The sequence below is a fragment of the Typopeltis vanoorti genome, chromosome 1 (genome assembly GCF_054136105.1).
Source record: "Typopeltis vanoorti isolate ZY-2024b chromosome 1, IOZ_Tvanoo_1.0, whole genome shotgun sequence".
Classification (NCBI taxonomy): domain Eukaryota; kingdom Metazoa; phylum Arthropoda; class Arachnida; order Uropygi; family Thelyphonidae; genus Typopeltis; species Typopeltis vanoorti.
Window position 1 is genome coordinate 32,127,339 of NC_143549.1, and position 19,719 is coordinate 32,147,057.

At 36.6% G+C, this 19,719-nt stretch overlaps 1 protein-coding gene across 1 annotated transcript in view; it reads left to right on the forward strand.

Moving 5' to 3' along the window:
- The window catches only part of LOC150109872 (calcium-independent phospholipase A2-gamma-like), a 119,273-nt gene that overhangs the window by 62,886 nt on the left and 36,668 nt on the right, over positions 1 to 19,719 (forward strand). Inside the window, exon 7 of the mRNA XM_090415522.1 lies at positions 15,059 to 15,250. Coding sequence (XP_090271648.1) covers positions 15,059 to 15,250 — 192 coding nt within the window. The remainder of the gene's footprint in view (positions 1 to 15,058; positions 15,251 to 19,719) is intronic.

A 19,719-nucleotide genomic window follows, 5' to 3' on the forward strand; every position in this document is an offset into this window, starting at 1 on the left:
GATGGATGGGAAGAATATCTATAGTGCATGGGAAGCATTTGAACAATACTTAAATGATACGATATCAGAGTGTGTCCCAAGAGTTTGAAGAATAAATAGGATAGAAGTCAAATAGATGTGTAATCCTATTAAGATAGAGATTTGTAAGAAAAGGATGATGTGGAATGAATATCATGTGCATTATGAAAATTATAAGCAGCAGGCTAGAATAATCACAACTGTTGTACTGAAGGCAAAGTCTGAGTATGAAAATAAACTAAGCTCTGCATGCTAAACACAACCCAAAAGAATTCTGTTGATATGCTGCAACTAAAAGAAAGAATGAATATGAAAGAATTAATCTTCTAAATGACATGATGGATGGCATGGGAGTTACAGATGCAGAAAAGGTTGTTTAACTAATGAGTGCCCAATTTGTTAAAAGCTATCAACCTGGTGTACTTGAAATTGAGCTCACTGCAACTTCTTCACTGGATGAAGAAATTCAGGTGTGTGAGGAAGAGGTATTAGAGCTGTTGCACAAACTGAATAAGAATATTCAGCAATAGGGACTGATGGGATATCAGCAAGTGTGCTAATAGAGCACACTTGCTGATATCCCATCAGCAAGTGTGCTTTGAAACATTCAGCTGATCTGGCTATTCCTTTGACCAGGTTGTTTAATATGAGTCTCAGAACAGGAAAGATTCTGCAGGAATGGAAGGAACATATGGTAATTCCATGGCACAAAGTGGTGCAAAGACTGATATCTCCAACTAGTGATCAGTTAGTATCATAGGAGTGGTTGTGAAGATTTTGGAAAAATTGGTAGTGCTTGCATTCAGAAATGGGATGAGAGTGAGTCTCTACTTTGCAATGAGCAAAATGGGTTTACTAAGGGAAGGTTATTTTTTAGCAACTTGCTCACATTCTATAACAATGTTGTCATTGAACTAGACAAGGGGAATGGATACACCATGATACTTTTGGATTTTGCTAGGGCTTTTGACAGAATACAACATGATAGACTGTTGCATAAATTGGAGAATATGGGTTTGGATTATAGAACATTAATGTGGATAAGAGGATAGCTGACTGATAGATATCAACAAGTGGTATATGGGGAATGTGAGTCTGCAAGTCCTGGACAACTTTGGGTGACTAACTGGTCCACTATGCTATTCCTCCCTTCCACGGTTAGCAGCCCTGGTAGGGTTAAGTTTCCTCCCTCCTGTGAACATGAAAGAAGATGTAGGCTCTGGCTCTGACTGGTTGGAGCTAGGAAATTCATCGGTCACCCATCCTAGCAGCGTTTTGAAGATAAGAAGATGACGTACGTGGAAGAACTGTGACAAACCAATACTAGCAAGTAAGAAGCATGAATGTCTACACCAACCAGTAATTCTGGATTTTAGACACTTTGTCTATTCGTAGTGCAATCATGTGTTTACTACAGCAGTAGGCCTCAGAGTGCATCGCACTTTGAAACATCCAGCTGAGGCCAATGCCACCATACACACTGAACGAGTGAAAGCTCATTGGTCAGCCGAAGTAGAATGAATTCTTGCTAGCCATGAGATATAACTACTATCTAAAGGTACCAGAAATATTAACGAGGCCCTGGCAACAGTGCTCCCTCATAGAACATGTGATGCCACAGGTGGAAGGCTAGTTATAAACTTTTAGTCATGACAGAACTCCATCATCACAGGATGGGATGGGTAATATCTTCGTACCTCCCATCTCATCCTCTCCATCCCTGGACCAGTACATGAGGCTCTGATCACCCGTTTGACTATATCTCTTGATTATCCTCCTCTTCCAAGCTGTGGCCATGAGGCTCTTAAATTCATCATCCGTGAATACCTTTCTGTGCAGGATGTCTCCAATAAGTTGGAAGAATGCCTCAAGAAAGAATTCTTTGAGCACCAAGAGCCATCAACATTGGCCTCTGTACTGCCCTATGAATATAGTGTCCAAAAGAAAACAGAGGAAGAGGGCCTAAACAGTGATGCAGACCCTCTATAAGATAAACAGAGGGGATATGTGCTAAAGCTATCCTGGATGGCACTTCCCCTCCACCTCTGGACGAGCAGCATGAAGAGTTCATGGTGTATTGGAGGTCAATCTTCATCACTCTGCTCCCAGGCTGTGATGAGCCTGTGATACTGTGATCCATCCCTACATCAGACTTGTATAGCCTGACATCTCTAGAAGAAATCAAATCAGCTTTTCCACCTACAGCATCTGCTTCAGTTAGAAGTGCTTTAAAAGAATGAAATGTTAGATACAAAAATATTAGAGTGCTGACAAGTAATTGACTAATTTGGAGGAAAATTTTTGATAGGAGATTGGTAATAGTGTAAGCTTAATCATAGAGTGCTGTCACAGTATCCTGAACATTCCTCAAGGATACACATCAGGAAATTGATCAATATGTCAGCAAATTTGGATCACAATTACATGGCCTAGGGAATGAAAAAAATCAGTTTATATACCTTTATTGAAGAAAGGCGATGCAAGAGAGTATGAAAATTACAGAACTATAGCACTGATCTCTCATGCAAGTATAGTCTTACTTAAGATCATTCTGAAAAGACTGGAAACATTCACAAGAGAGAAATGCTAAATGAACAGGCAGGATTTCGAAATGGCAGAGGAACAAGAGATCAGATCACCAATGTTAAAGACTGGTTGCTGGGCTGTCAAGGTGCATCGGGGCATCCCCCTCGGTGGTGGATGAGGGGAATGGTCAGTGGCACTACTTTTGTAGGCCTCCTGGCTAGGTCCATGGGACCTGCCAATGGCAGCTGCAGTCCTCCATTCATATTGGGGGTTGGATGGTTCTAGCTGCCCATTCCATAAAAAAATGCCGCTATGTCTAAACAGAAAAAAATTAAAGCCCAGGTAGTCTCAATATGCCCAGAACGGTGGTGTCAAGGTGATATAGCAGGCCCTGCAGTATTGTCAGTTCATGACTGCTATAAAAAAATTCAACTTAGAAATTGCTTAAATATTGCTACTTGGAATGTAAGAGGATTGAATAAATGTGGGATATTGGCTAATGTGATGAGAGAGATGGAGATATTGAATATTAGTATACTAGGAATAAGTGAAACTTTTTGGATAGGATCATCAAATTTCGAATCGAAACTTCCAAATGGCAAGATATATAAAATATATACATCAGGTGGAGAAATATCAAGAAGAGGTGTAGCGTTTTATTATAGAGAAGAAAACTAATAAAAACATTATCCATATAATCAGAACATCAGATAGAGTAATGGCAATTCTAGTGAAATTGAAACCTAGAGATATGCTCCTACAGAACAGAATGAGGAAGCAGAAATAGATATTATCTATGATGGAATAGAATATAAAGGAAGCCGGAGGCAAGAAAGATCGAGTTATTTGTACCATGAGTGACTGGAACGCAAAAGTTGGATCAGAGAGAACATCTACACACGCAAGTCCAATTGGACTTGTAATTCGGAATAAGAGAGGACAAAAGCTGATTGATTTCTGTAACAAGGACAGTCTCATCGTAACTAACACTTATTTTGAGCAAAAATCAACAGCATGATACACATGGGAAAGTCCGGATGGAAGATACAAAAATCATTTAGACTATATTGTAGTCAGTAAACGCTACTTCAATGAATACGGAACTCAAAGGTGATGCCAACTGCTGACAGTGGATCATTGACTGGTCTTAATGAAGATGAATATTCACCTGAAAACAATAAAAAAAGAAGTCAACCACTAAAATGGGATCTGCAAATGGTACAAAATCTGACAATAAAATCAAAATTTAATAAAAATATTTCAGAACTGCTGTCTGCATAGTTGCAAAATGAACTCTCTCAGTGGAATAGACTACAAGCAGCTATCATAACATCTGCTAAAAACCACATCAATAAACAAGAAGAAAGAAAGAAAGAAAAAATCATGGATAACTCAAGAGGTAATCAACCTTATTGATGAAAGAAGAACATGGAAAAGAGGAGCAAATAAAGAAGAAGAAAAGTTAAGATATAAAACTTTGGATAAAAGAATCACAGTTATGTAAAAGATTGAAAGAAAACTGGATAAATAGGCAGTGCACTGAGATAGAAGAATTACAAAATAGGAACAAAACCAGCATTCCTGAAAGTGAAAGAACTTAATGGAAAAACCAAACGTACACAGTCTAATAACATGAAGGACAAAGATGGAAACATACTCATTGATAAGGAAAAGATAAATGGAAGATGGGTGGAGTACTTATCAGATCTCTATGATGATGATAACGGTAACATGTTAGATGATTAATGACACGTTAAGCTAAACGTAACAATAGATACCACTCTACCCACAAGAAAGGAGGTAGAACACGTAATTAAAATCTTCCTAGTAATAAATCTCCTGGGTGTGATAATATTCCAGCTGAGCAGCTGAAAGCTTTGACTGGCAATAATAACTATTTAGTGGAATCCATTCAGGATATAAAACAATACAGTTACCTGAAGTTTTTACAACATCTATCTGCATACCAATTCCAAAGAAAACTAATGCACAAAATTAGATAAATTAGACATAGAAGATCATGTACTTAAGATTATAAAAATGATTTACACCAAACAGAAAATGCAGCTGTTTAACGATGAGACTTCTGTAGTGAAAATAAAAAGAGTAGTTAGACAAGGTTGTATCCTTTCACCAAATCTATTTAATATCTATAGTGAGACAGTGATGAAAAAGATTGAAAAACAAAAAATAGGAATTAGTATCAATGGTATAAAATACAACAACTTAGATATGCTGATGATACCATTCTAATAGCAGAAAACAGAAACAAATTAATCAAATTACTGCAGCTACTAATTGAAGAAGGTAAAGAATTTGGATTAGATATAAATGCAAAAAAAGACCAAATTTACGAAAATCTCAAAAGATAGCAGATCCGAGCCAGAAATATTCATAAACAATATGAAAATTGAATACAACAGAATGCAAATATTTAGCACTACTGCAGATGGAAAACAAGATAAAGAAATAAAAATAAGAACAGCCATAGCTAAAGATGCATTCTGGAAAAATAAAGATCTGCTCAGAAGTTCTGTGAGTATTGAGACAAAGAAAAGAATGATAAGAACATTAGTGTGGCCAATTTTCACATATGGAAGTGAGACCTGGATATTCAAGAAGAGAGTAAGGCAACAGATAATGGCTTTGAAATGTGGTGCTATAGGAGAACTCTGAAAATCCCATGGACAGAACATGTGACAAATACAGATGTCCTACAGAGAATGAGAACACAGAGATCTTTATTATAGGAAATGATCCAGAGAAAGATTGGCAAGATACATACTGAGAGGTTCAGCAGGTCAGAGGATACTAACAGTTTTAGAAGGAATCAAGAGGCAAAAAATGAAGGACATGGCTTGAAGATATAAGATCATGGGCAGGATCACATGGCTATGCAGAAACAAAAAAGAAAGCCACCAACAGAGAGAACTGGAAGGACATTGTGCTGCACCCTCTCACTGAGGAAGCTACATGAAGAAGAAGAAGAAAATGCTAAATATAGCCTTAAACGTAACCTCAAAAAGACAAAATTATGGCAACATGTGAACTTAATGATTTTGAAGTAGATGGGGAGAAAATGGAAGCTGTTAACAATTTTGTGCTCCTAGGATTCTGAAATGATAAAGATGGTTATTGTACTGAAGAAGTTAGAAGATTATTACTTGGAAAGAAAGCAGTGACAAATTTAAACAAGATCTTTAATATCTTATTTTAATCGACCAACCTTTGCCGGCAAAGGTTGGTCGATTGGTAGAGCCTCTGCTACTAATAGCTCAGTTAAGTAAGTTTGAGCACGGCACGGTTAGTAGTTGAAAGGGACCAGTCATTCGATGCTGTTGGCACACTCTCCCTCGATGAGTCTTTGGACTCCCTGGAGGTGTCTAATAATAATCTTGTTTAATATCTTTATCTTTAATTAGCCTTGCAACAAAAATCAGAATCGTGAAAGCAGTGGTATTATTCCCTCTGGTACTGTATGGATGTGAAAGTTGGATCCTGAGAAAGAGTGAAAGAAGGAAGATAGATGCATTTGAATTATGGGTTTGGAGACGCTTACTAAGACTACCATGGATTGCAAAGTAAACCAATAAATCAGTGATAGACAGAATAAAGCTGGATTGCTCCCTCGAAGCAATGATCATCAAGCAAAAATTATCATACTTTGAACATATTATGTGAGCAAATGACAGTCTAGAGAACATGATGATGTTCTCTTAAATTCTGTTTTCTGAAATTCTGAAAGATATGGCCAGGAACAGATCTGAATGGAGAGTGTATGTTCATAGAATTACCAGGAGTCGAAAATGACTTGATGGAACATAACACAAATGTAAGAAGTGTAGCATACTTATGGATTTTGAGATATAATTGAATGTGAGCTGTAGCAGGCAAATGAATGTGGATGTAACTATGGAAATAAATGGAGTTGATGAATACAGCTGAATGCTTAAATGGTAATGGTAAGACTGGCAGCAAGTTCATATGTTGATTGGTAAGACAGCAGACATGAATTGCATTTTCACTAGCTTGCATGTCTGTTGTCTTACCAATCAACATGTGAACTCACCGCCAGTTTTGCCTGCTCAACTACTATAGTTGGTCAAGATGAGACAAGCGATAAAATGTATGAGGAATGAACTGAGGAGAATTACAGATTTGGAAGAATATGATGAAAGATTTGAAAGGAGTGTGAAAGAATTTGAGAGTGGCAATGAACAGGGATTGAGTCAAAAGATACACAAGATCTGTTTTCTGGGAGGTAGAATGTACCATTGCATAAAATAAAGTATGCCTGAAGAAGAGTTGGTAGTGGTAGTTGGCACAAATGATTTGACTGGTAAGAAGAAAAATGTAAGGAGGATGTCATGAAGCTTTTAAGGAGAGTGAAAGATATCAGTCTGGTAGGTAAGTTAGTCAATATGTTGCCAAGGTATGATAATGATGAATTGAGATGGTAGCAAAGTTGTGTGAAGGAGAAAGGAGTTCATTTTGTGAATGGTGGGATGAATTTTAGGAGCAGAAGAGATGGACTATATTTGAATAGATTTGGCATGAGTCAGTTGGAGAAACTGTTGCTGCAAGAGAAAATGACTGAAGTGAATGTAAGACCTGAGGAAGCAAAAGGCGTTGTGGAAGAGTAAGAGAGGCTAGTTTGTGAATGGAGAGGTCAGTGGCATGAATGAAGAGAACAAGAGAGAAGGAACACAGGGATAAGGAGACATTGTGAAAGAAGCATAGATGATGGTTTCAGGAATAGATATGTAAGTGCTTTAGAAAGGATTAACATTATTATTAGGTAACACCTACACAGAGTCCAAAGACTCATCGAGGGAGGGCACCTGCTCCACAGCTCTCCATCTCTACCACTCAGTCCACCAACTACAATGAACTGCAACTCCATCATCTACACCAACGCCATCTACCGCTGACCACCACTAGTATTTTCACAGACAATCACGAACATCCATACCCATGGTGAGATTTGAACCTGCAGCCTTTTGGCTGGAGAGCAGATACGTTAACCACTAGGCCAACCAGACTAGCAAGATAGTCAAGGATGTTGGGGGTGACATTTAGCTCTAGGGAGGGGGTGTAATATCAGTGATAGACAGGAATAGATGGAATGGGGGAGTCATATCTGAGAAGTGAGGTTAGCAGGACTTATTATAGAAAGAGAAATGAGCTAGTGTGTATATTTACAAATGCTAGAAGTATTGGAAACAAGGAGAATGAAATTGTAGCATTAATAGATTCATTCAGTCACAAATTGTTGGTGTAAGTGAGACACATATATATATTTATATTCCGTGTGATGATACAGCATTCCCCTTTTTTTACAGAAGTTCACGGTACCATCTAGTCCCCCCAAATTTTATTCGGGCTCCGGAACCGGCATAGGCTGATGAATCAGACCTATGGCTGGGTCAGTATTCTTGACTGTAATCTGTGTGTGTCCTCGGACCGGTTTGCCTGCTTGCGGGATGAAAAACACCAGATAAACTGGTGGGAAAAACCCTGCTGTTCACGCACAAGATCGGCTAATTGGGCTATGGCTGAGGAAGATCCTTGAGCTCCTCACGTTGTTGACGGGAATCGAACCTGGGACACTCCTTCCCCAGGCATATGGTTGCGAAGCACAAAGCCACTAGGCTAACCATGCGGGCTAAGTGAGACATGGTTGATGAGGATGACATTCTGATAGGAATAGAATTGGAAGGATATGTAGTCTTTTGTGAAGACAGACAAGGCACAAAGAGGAATTATGCCAATCTGTGGCGATATAAGGAGTAGATACTGACAGTGGTTTTAAAACAGCATGGTGCGAAGTGGAGGTGGACAGGTTGAAATGTTTAGTAGGGCATTGTGTAGATATGGTAATGTGGAAAGCATCGAGAAGGATATGTTTGGGTGATCATTATATATAATATTTTGGTGATCATTAAATGTGTGGGTGATCAAAAAAAAGATGATCATTTTGAGTTACTTCAATCATGGCAGTATCAACTGGAAAGAAGAGACTACATCAGGAACCAAAGAGAATTAATTTCTTGAGGGACAACTACTTTAAGCAGTACGTAACAGAGACCACACATGTGTCGAAAGTTTTGAATTTGATTATCTGACCAGAAGATGTTGTTGTAAATCAAGTGTCACATCTTCCTTCAGTTGGTGAAAGTGACCACTTGGATGGTCACTGTAGACTCTACACATGCTCTTCTATTGCAGTCAAATTGCATATCTCATAGTGCATGTACTGAAGGAGGTGTCAAAGTTCAGTACTGTATCCCTCCCTCCCCGTACCATACCAAGTAGTTAAATTGAAACACATGGGGTTAGATAGCAGATTAGGGCTTTGGATCAGAGATTATTTCTGATAGATATCAGTAGGTTGTGTATGGAGGAATGATATTCTCGAAGAGTAAAGTCACTAATGCTGTGTCCCCAGGAGTATGTCCTGGGGCCATTGTTGTTTAATTTGTGTGTAAATTACATTGGAAAGGGCTTAAATGGTGATATGCAGTTCTTTGGAGATTATGCAAATTGGGGAGAATTATGAGAAGTAGAGCAGATGCTGTAACTCTGCAAGAGGACCTAAATAGACTGCCTGAGGATGAAACTGACATCCTCACACACCTTTGCAGGTGTGTGAGGATGTCAGTTTAAGGTAGAAAAGCATAAGGTTTTAAAATTTGGGATGCAGAGCATATTGGCATTGATGAGAACATTTTAGAGAAGGTGTAGGTGATGAAAGATCTGGGGATTGTGTTGTATAAGGACTTGAAATCTCATGGGCATTTGCTAAAATTGTGAGAACAACACAGTGGATTATGGAATGACACACAGAACACCAGTGTATAGAATTAAGGATGTTATCATTCCATTGTACAAAACTTTGATCAGGCCACATATGGATAGATTACTGTGCACAGATTTGGTTGCTTGGTTTTCAAAAGGATGTGGAGTTGTTGGAGAGGGTTCAGAGACAATTGACTAAGTCAGTTTCTGGTTTCTTGAATGTGGAATATGATGACAGATTGAGAAAATGCAAATTACAGAGCCTACTAAAAAGGAAGAGGGGAGACATGATTAAGACATAAATTGAGAGTGTGGTGAGTCCAAAGACAGTATTTAAGTCAAGTATGATGAGCTGTGCATATGAGAGTGGAACCTCACAAGATGAGTCTCTTGAATTCACGGAGGTCTGTTGATAATAATAATTAGTGCTTGAACCGAGACCAATAGGCTCTGATGTTAGATTAATGGAATTAATAGAGGATGGCTTATCAAATTCTGGACATTATATTTCCAAAATACAATTACCAAAAAGAGGTCATCATTTTGGTCTATGATGAACTAAAACTAATCGATTTTCTAATGTACAACATATGGCCTGATCACATGTAATACCTTTAAAACACAGCCCTGCTTTTTTTTTTTTTTTAAGGAATTTGATCTCACTAGACAGATCTCTCCTTCCTTGGACTAATATTTACTTCCAGGTATTTCCTGGCATAATACACACATCATTTCAGTAGCTTTCTCGGCTTCTTAAAAACTAGACACTCTTTGCCACTCAAGATGCTATTTAGAAATTCCAAATCTGCCTATCCTTAGAATAGTGTTTGCATATTTGGGATAGTGCATCTAAAATCTCTTAAAATGCTCGATGCTGTCCAGAGGAGAGCAGCTCAAATTATAGATGACAACTCCTTCCACATCGACATCTCTCTGTCTCTTTTTCAGGTACTTCCACAGTCACTGCTCCAGTGAAACTAGCATCGTCATTCATCCACTTTCTGTTGGGCCTGCTTAATATCTCTTCCATACAGTTGCAAACATGTTTAACCTTCTTCTTCTCTTCGTTGTTTATTTCATCTGTCTCTGTTTCCTGGAACATCCTTTCTCATAATGTATTTGCCAACAACTACAACCTTCAGCCATCAAGAAGGAGCTGTTTTAATGGATTTCTTCTTTCTCAGTCCTCAACCTACATGTGGCAGATGTGCTATAGATTCTTTTACTTTATGTAGGTATAAATATAAAAATTCTTCTTCAACCTGCATCAGTCCACTGCTGGATGTAATTGTTGAAATATATCAGTATTGATAAAAACTTTTCATGCTACATGGAATTCGATATCCTCTTATACTTTTCTTTATCATCGTTATTTATTCTTTTTTTACTTCCATTCTTTGGGAAAATCTACTTTTATATTTGCCATTCCCCTTCTTTGTAAGGCTCAATGACCTCTCATAACAAGTAATTTGGCAACTTAGAAATCTAATTATGCTATGATAAGGCAAACCTATTTGCACAGCCTGCAATGTTTGTGTATATGTATCAGTTCCATATATCTCTGGTTTAGGTTTGTTTTGCAGGATGAAAAATAGTGTCACTTCACGAGACCATCTGACTTACTTTCATTTGAAAATGTCTTCATTTTTACCTGAAAGCAAGTTGCTTTAAACCTAGTTCTTTCCAGTAAGTTTTTGTCATAAACAACTGAAGTGTGGGGACCCTTAGCCTTCCTTTATATGTATTCCCAAAAAGTTCTGACCCACGATATTTAGTTCACTAGGATTGATCTTTCATTACAATCAAACCTTAGACACAGAATTGTGATTAGTAAACAGTAAAAGATTAAGTTAGAATCTGTACTACTAAAAATAAGTAATTAAAAATGATTGCTTTCATAATGGCAGCATACAGTATGCTACTACTACAGGATAGTCAAAATTTTGTTCTGCACAGATTTTATATGGAGAGTGTTGAATCTGGAATGAAAGGTTTAATTTATCATTAAGCATTTCATTCAGGATTTAACTAAGATACCAAAATTTCCCAAAAGAGGTGCTTGTATATAGATGTAAATAGAATTGTAAATAATGTAATATTACTTTCTGAATAAATCTTTCTATGTGTCATATTGTAAACTGTCCTGCAAGTAACAGACAAGAATCAAAATTTTGTAAAGGTTACATTAGAACAAGAAAGTTAGAGCAAAGTTCACGTTGGTGTAATCGGCTTATAGACATATCCCCAGGCAGTCGCTATGCGAAGTCCGAGGTATGTGTGAGATGCCCACGAAAGAGACGTAACGGAGAAAAGATAGCACAGAGTGCAAAGGGCTTAGGTGCTATCAGCAATCGGTGACGTAGTGGGGAGAGCAGCCGTGGAGTGATATAAAAGATGTGGCGGTGAGAACTCGAGGCTGCCTTTTTTGTTTCCTTACTCCTCTTGGCGTTCGGATTCCGGAAGAAGTCTTTCGAGTGAACGGGAAGAACGATGGTCAATGACAGCCACATGGTTCAGGTAGCGGTCCGGTCCAGGCATAACATCGATGCAGCCAGACAAGCAACGAAGACCGAAGCTTCAAGCCAAACCACATGTACTTTTCCATCAGAGCAGTTTCGCACACATCGGCACATGAGTGATTCGTGAACGTAATCACTGGGTGGTCAAGTCGTAGGACAACAGGTCACAGAACGAGGAAACTAGCCGAAGAAAGTCAGCAGAAATTGATTGAAAGGAAACTCCTGCATATTCAATGGTCGGTAATGTAAACCTTTTATGTCCTTTGTAATGTGAACAGAGCTAGAGAGAGAGCGATCATGCTGATATAATAAGTTAATGGACTTGTTAGTAAATGACAGGACTTTAGTACTTTATCCTCCAGCAAAATTGTTGTAGCTCTAGAAGTTGTTTTGTAACTGATATTGTCTTTAAGTTATTACGGTATGTCATAGCTTAATAATTAGGGAGTGAGTAAGACATTCATTGTATGACTGTAATAAGTGAACAAGGACAGGATAGCTTGATTTGCCAATGTCTTTTAATGTGAAGTATTAATTGTATTTAGATCTTGTCTGACAGATTAGTGTTACCTGCAGGAACTTCTTATTTAGGTTAGGGTGATTTTGAATTTTCTGTAAAGTACCTTAGAATGAATAAACATTCCTGTTTTCTTTACCTAAAAGAATTGTCTGATCTCTCAAACCAATGCACCGCTTGCTAAAATTAGAACCTGTATAAATTCAAGCATGGGGAACTGGTTACGATTGCATTTGAGGAAAGTATTTTAAGAGTTTTTTAATTACTAGATTCCGAAATCGTGTGACATTCTGTGTGTTAACTCTCTGACAAGGAGACTTCTCTTGTATAGGAATTAAGATGGCGCAGCTTAAACAAATAAATTTTTCTTAATTCTGAAGAGGAGTTAACTCCAGAATTGCAATTAGGGAAAATTAGCTCTGGCCTGGGGCAATTTCTTTGTTTGAGGAACTTGCACACAAATTCGATTGAAAGAGAGGCCACAGAAGGGAATAGGTTTTAGTCAAGGTAGACTGCAATAGTAAAAAGGGGTCGAATAACAGTAGGATGTATATGTACAATCAAGAAGGTAGTAACAAAGGTAAAATATCTAATTAAGACCCAATAGGTACAGCAAGTAGAATATGTAACAGAGGGAATTAATTGCAACGAGTCTATTTTGGGGGAAAAAAAGAAAAGAAAGAAACATATGGAAAGTTGTGAATAACTTAACTCTTCATTCTGATATAATGGGTAAAGGACATTAGCATAAAAATTATGACAGTCTTTTAAATAAATTATGTTTAATGAACAATACATTAGTAAAATCCTTTATTGTATATGAATGTCAGCTGGGGATGTTTCCATTTTTGTCAAAATTTTTTGGTTTATATCATAATACAGGTATCCCTTGCTTAATGTGGGATTTGATTAATGCAATAAAATTAATTGCGACAATCCCTTTATATATGCAGCAAGAGTTTTAATTAATGCGCCTTGAAATTTAACGCACAAAAACATGCAAGCCTCGAGGAGTGTTTGATGATGATGTCATTCCTCCCATTAAGCATTAAGAGTGGGTTTATTACAAGCTCCAATTGTTCAGCTGTATTTATAAATTACGTTCTTTGTAAATTTTACAGCTCATTACTAATGTGAAAAGAACAGACAAAGCTGCAAGTGCCAAAGAAGATGCTGTGTCTACATTTCCTGCTGAGCTGCAGAAAATTATCGAAAAAAATGATTATGATTACCACCAAATTTTCAATGTAGATGAAACTGCCTCTATTGAAAAAAAAATGCCATTTAGAACTTTTATATCAAAAAAAGAACCAGCACAGCAGGAAATGTAGATGCAACATCTAGAACTTTTATATAAAAAAAAAGGAGCACAACTTGGCTATAAATTATCAAAAGATCGCTTAACTGTTATGCTTAGAGAGAATGCTAATGGAGATTTTAAATTGAAGCTGCTGTTGTATATCAAACTTGGAACCCAATGGCTTTAAAAGGATTTATCAAGAATCCTTTACTTGTAATTTGGTGGGTGAATCAGAAGGCTTGGGTTACCCAAAGCCTATTTGAAGATTGGTTTAAATCTTACTTTTGTCTGGCAGTTGAAGCTTATTGAAAGAGAAATAACTTAGTTTTCAAAGTTCTTTTGCTTTTAGATAACACACCTGGTCAACCAAATTCTCTTAATGATCTGTTTGAGAATCTAAAAGTTTTATTTTTTCCACCAAATATTGCATCATTTCTACCATGGATATGGCATCATTGCAACTTTCAAAGACTATTTTCTTATAAAGACATTTTCAAAGGCAGTAGAAACAACAATGGGAGAAAATGCAATTACTCTCTAAGAATTTTGGAAAAAATGTAATGTTAAATACGCAATTGAAAATATTCATGACTCATTGGAGCAAGTGTCTTCTAGCTGCATGAGAGCTGTTTGGAAAAATCTTTTGCCAGAATGTGCTAATGACTTAGCTGATTTTCAAAATCCTGTGAACAACATGATTGAAGAAATCATTACAATTGGTGAAGACCTTGATTTTGATGGAGTTGATGCAGAAGATGTTAAAGAATTATTGGATTCAAATTCAACAGAGTTCAGTGACAATAATTTCCTTGAAATTGAAGCATATGAAGACAACGAACAAATGAAATGTGAAGATGAGGTTCTAAAAGAGATAACAATCAAAGAACTGAATGGAATATTTCACAGTTTAGAATTGCTTAAGCAGCAAATAATGGATACGGATTCAGATGTTAATCGAAGAATGCTTGTTTGCCGAGGTCTAGAGAGTCATTTTGCTTGTCATCGTAGAATTTATGCTGATAAAAAAAAAAAAAAAAACTAAAACTGTTCAAATGACTCTTGATAACTTTTTTTGATAAAAAATTGCAGTAACTAATGTAGGTATAAGCATTTATTAAACATTTACTTTGCATTAATTTTTTATCTTTCCTAAAAGAGTACTGTATAAAACAAATTATTAATATAGTAATTGATCATGGATGAATTGTAATTTTCATCATTGATTATTATATTTGATTAACATGATTTTGATATACACATTAACATCGAGGGATTAATTAATCGTGTTAATCAAGGGATACTTGTACATTCTCTGTTTTCATTGAATAGTAAAAAATAATAAAGTAACTTTTTTTTTTTTTTGGCTTCTTTTACCTATAGCTAGCAGCGGTTTCAGCAGCAATGAATCTCCCAGTGTTACGTGCATTTGTTTTTCGTAATTATAATTTTCCATTCCGTGTACAGTCTCATTTCCTTGGAAGCAGTTCTTATATGATGTGGCAAGCTGTTCGTGCTTCTGGAGCAGCTCCAGGCTATTTTGAAGAATTTTATTTGGATGATATTGTTCATCAGGTAATTGTGATTTATTTCATTAAACTATTTATATATTTTTGTCAGTTGCATGTATGTATTCATCAAGATGTCAAGAGAAAAACATAATGCTACAATTGTATTATGGACATACAGAGCAGTGTATAGTCTAAATTTAGCTTATAAATCATCTGTCAGAACTGAAGTAGGTACAGAAGGTGGTTTATATAAAATCAGTGTTAAGACAATGGTACACACTATCACCACTGTCTTTCACCAACTATGTGGATCATGGCATTAAATCTTATATCAAATTAGAGGTTCCTTTCTTTCATTTATAAAATTATGAAAGCAACTACATTATAGTAAAACTTCAGTTTGATATAAACCAAAACAATCACCCAATATTTTGACCTTCATATGAAAGTTATCATCTGGGAGTATACGCATATATATACAAAGAAACAAGCTACATTACAATCTACGTAATATGCTGAAGTCACATTGATTTACCTCTAGTGGGAAAAAAAAAAAAAAAAAACTACATCGAAGCTAGAGTCCTGTTATCTCTGGTTACAGATCACTGAGAGATATATTAAGCTAGTGAGCAATGTGTTCTCACGTTATTCATGACTAAATTAGAACAAAACCGGTATAGAAGGTGGCCAGTAAGGACTGATTATTTCTAAGCAGTAATCAAGAATGAAATTTGGAGATGTTAATCTCAGATATTTTTTATACAGAGGATATTATACTCTTAAATAAATCCAGTACAAGTCTTCAGGATTCCTTAACTAAATTGATGACTGCTGTAACGAATTTTATCTTTGTCTTTTATTAGCTGATTTTAATCTAATAAAAAGACACAAAAGCTATGATAATAGGCAGGAAAATATTGTCTGCATGCTAAATGAGAAAATCTGTAAAAAAAAACAAATTATTTTAGCTATTAAGGCCATATAATCGATATGGCAAATTGAAATATAGATATAGAATGTGCAAAACTGCTGTGCTAGGAAGCTATTTGAATAAATGTATATGGATTAAGAGAGAAATTGGTCAAAACACTAAACAGTGTATACAAGACAGTGAACCAGTTTTAACTTATGAATCTGAACAGCTTGGTTAGTAATAAAACAGTTGATCAAAGACTGAAGACCGTAGATATGAAAGTTCTGAGAAAAATTAGGTGAGAAAACTGATGCCACCAGTTGTAGAGTAATTTTAAAAATGATGATGTTAGGAAGTAAGTTGCTATTGTTATCATAATTTAAAACACATGAGCTGAGCTAATCTAAGTTGGTGTGATCATGTTAAGCAGAAATGGAAGAGGAAAGGCTAGAAAAATGGGGTTTTTTATAACCTGGGGAAAACAAAGATCTGTGGACGTATGCAGTTATCATCATCATCATCATCAAATTCCTGCCATGTACCCTCAAGGGGTGTACAGGATATGATAGTACTACATGAAAAAATTACATCATTATTAATTTCCTATCTACAATTTTCCTCCAAATCAGTCTGTTACTTGTCAAGACTCCAACATTATCAGATCTTATATTTCTATCGTCTAAAGCACTTTGTATAGTATCAATCCACCTATATCTTGGTCTTCCTCTAGGTCATTTTGCTGCCAACCTGGCAGAGAACACTTGTTTTGCTAATCTTTCCTCTCCCATTCTGTTTAAATGACCATACCACCTGAGATTAGCTCTGCTAACACATTCCTGGATGCTGACAATGTCAAGTTCTTTCCTAATATCCTCGTTTTTAATATGATATTGCCATTGATGCCATCTGTTCACGCCTATAATCTTTCTCAGGACTCTCATATATCTGTGGTCTCTAGTCTTTGGTCAAGTGTTTTACTTCTGACCCAGCTCTCAGATCCATAAGTTAAAACTGGTTTGAATACTATCTTGTACACAGCTAATTTGGTGTTCTGACTAATTTCTCTCTTATTCCATATGAATTTATTCAATTGACTTCCCACCATACCAGCTTTGCTTATTCTGTTGTCTATTTCTATATTTAATTTACCATCTTCAGTAAAAATTGTGCCTAAATAGCTGAAATGTTTTACTTGTTCCACAGGTTCTCCATTCACAACGCAGTTGACATTTTCAATGATTCTGCCTATTTTCATTGTCTTTGTCTTTTTATTGCTGACCTTCATACCATATCTATTACAACAGCTATTCAATTTAGTCAGAGAATCTTGCAGACTTGTAGCAGATTTATTTAGAAATATAACATCATCTGCATAAAGCAAAGAGCTGACATTAACATCTCCAATTTTGATATGTTTAATACCACTTTCCTTCATAATGTGATCCATATAGATAATGAATAACAGAGGGGATAATGTACATCCTTGTCTGACACCAGATTTAACATTAAACCATCTTCCTGTACTTCCTTCAATTCTAACTGCTGACTTACAACTCAAAGACTAAGTATTGCTTGATATAATGCCCCATTGACACCATATAACTGCAGCGTATTGAATAGCTTCTCTCTTGGCACCTTTTCATATGCCTTTTCCAGATCGACAAAACTTAAATACAGATCTTTGTTATATTCCCATGCTTTCTCGACTATTTGTCGTAAAGTGAAGATCTGATCCTGACAGCCTCTATTTGGCCTGAATCCAGCTTATTCTTCACCAAGCTTTTCTTCCACAATTCTTCTCAACCGTTTCTCAAGTATACTTGCATAGATCTTGCCAGGAACACTCAGTAGGGAAATACCTCTGTAATTCTCACATGCAGTTTTATTTCCCTTTTTATATATGGGTACTATGAGAGCTCTACTCCAGTCATCGGGAATTCGTCCCTCTGTCCAGGCTTTCTGAACTATGCAGTGCAGCCACTGTAAGACTCTTATACCACCATACTTCAGCATTTCTGGTCGAATATCATCTACTCCTGCTGCCTTTCCACATTTCAAGCCTTTGATGGCTTTTTCTACTTCTAGTATGGATATGTATTTCTGACTGCATGCCTGGTCAGTGTTTTTTACCACTGTGCTGGCATCACTGCTTGTTTCATTTAGCAGTTTTTTTTCAAAGTAATTACTCCATACTTCAAGGATATCTTTTTCTCCCATTTTCATGTCACCTTTATCATCTCTAATTCCTTTTACAGCACTCTTTCCTCCATTCTTAAGCTTCTTCAACAACCTCCAGAATATTTTGCCACCTTCTTGATAGGTGGCAAAATGGTATGCAGTTATGAGTGCTTTAATTATGTTATTCTGTATATTATTACACAATAATTTTTATTCTGTTATTTTGTCATCTAATGTCTGTGAATATTAGACTTTAATTAACCTCTTTATTTATCAATAGTCGGGACAATAAAAGGGCTAATTTTATGGTTTGGTTGGCTGGCTGGTTAACTACCTACTCTATAATCAACAGGGCTATAGGTTAAAATCCCCTGCTGCAAGTATAGATTATTATTATTACAACACCCTTCATGGAGTCAGTAGACTTATTGTAGGAGGGTCATTCAACTGACAACATATTTATGATATAGAATCTTAAAATCATTAACACTCCTTGCATTAACAACACATTCTGGTAATGCATTCCATTCACCGACATTTCTCCATGTAAAAAATCTACTTCTCAAAGCACTCCTTACCACACTTTTACGCAACCTCCAAAAATGACCTCTAGTTCTTCCCCTCTCGCCTTCTACTCTTTATATAATCCCCTCTGGATTAGTCTAATAAAATCCTCTCACTAACTTAAATATCTCTATCATATCACCTCTCTTCCTCCTATCCACCAAACTCTGCAACACATTTCTTCAACCTCTCTCCATAGCCAGAATTCCAAAGTCCCAATATTGTCTTAGTCACTCATCTCTGGACCCTCTCCAATGTCTCCACATCATATTGAAAACCACGTGACCAGATCTGAGCACAATAGTCCAAGTGTGGTCTGACCAGTGTCTTATACAGTAGCCCAACCACTTCCTTATCTTTACATGTTAGAGTACTTCTTATCATATCACTGCAATATGCAGCCTTTGCAGCACTAGCAATATGCCCTCTAAACTTCAGTCTATTGTCAACCATCATTCCCAAATCTCTAATCTTATCCACTTCCTGCACCATCAATATAGTACACAGCTTTATGTTTCTGCACTCCAAAATGCAACACACCTTGTACTTATTGATATTAAAATTGATATTATTGATATTAAAACTACAACCCCACTCTTTTGTCCAAGTAAAAAGTCTATTCAAATCTTCCTGAAGGGAATTAACATCAGCAGTGCTACTATTAATTCTTCCTAACTTTGCATCATTAGCAAATAACTGAATATCTCCAGTCAGTCCACATGATATATCATTTAAAAACAAGTTAAACAGCAAGGGCCTAAGAACAGAATCCTGGGGCAGGCCACTGGTTACCCTCCTTTTTTGAGGCACTGCTCCATCATACACAACCTACTAGTATCGTTCAGAGAGCCAATCTCTGATCCATCTGACCGATATAC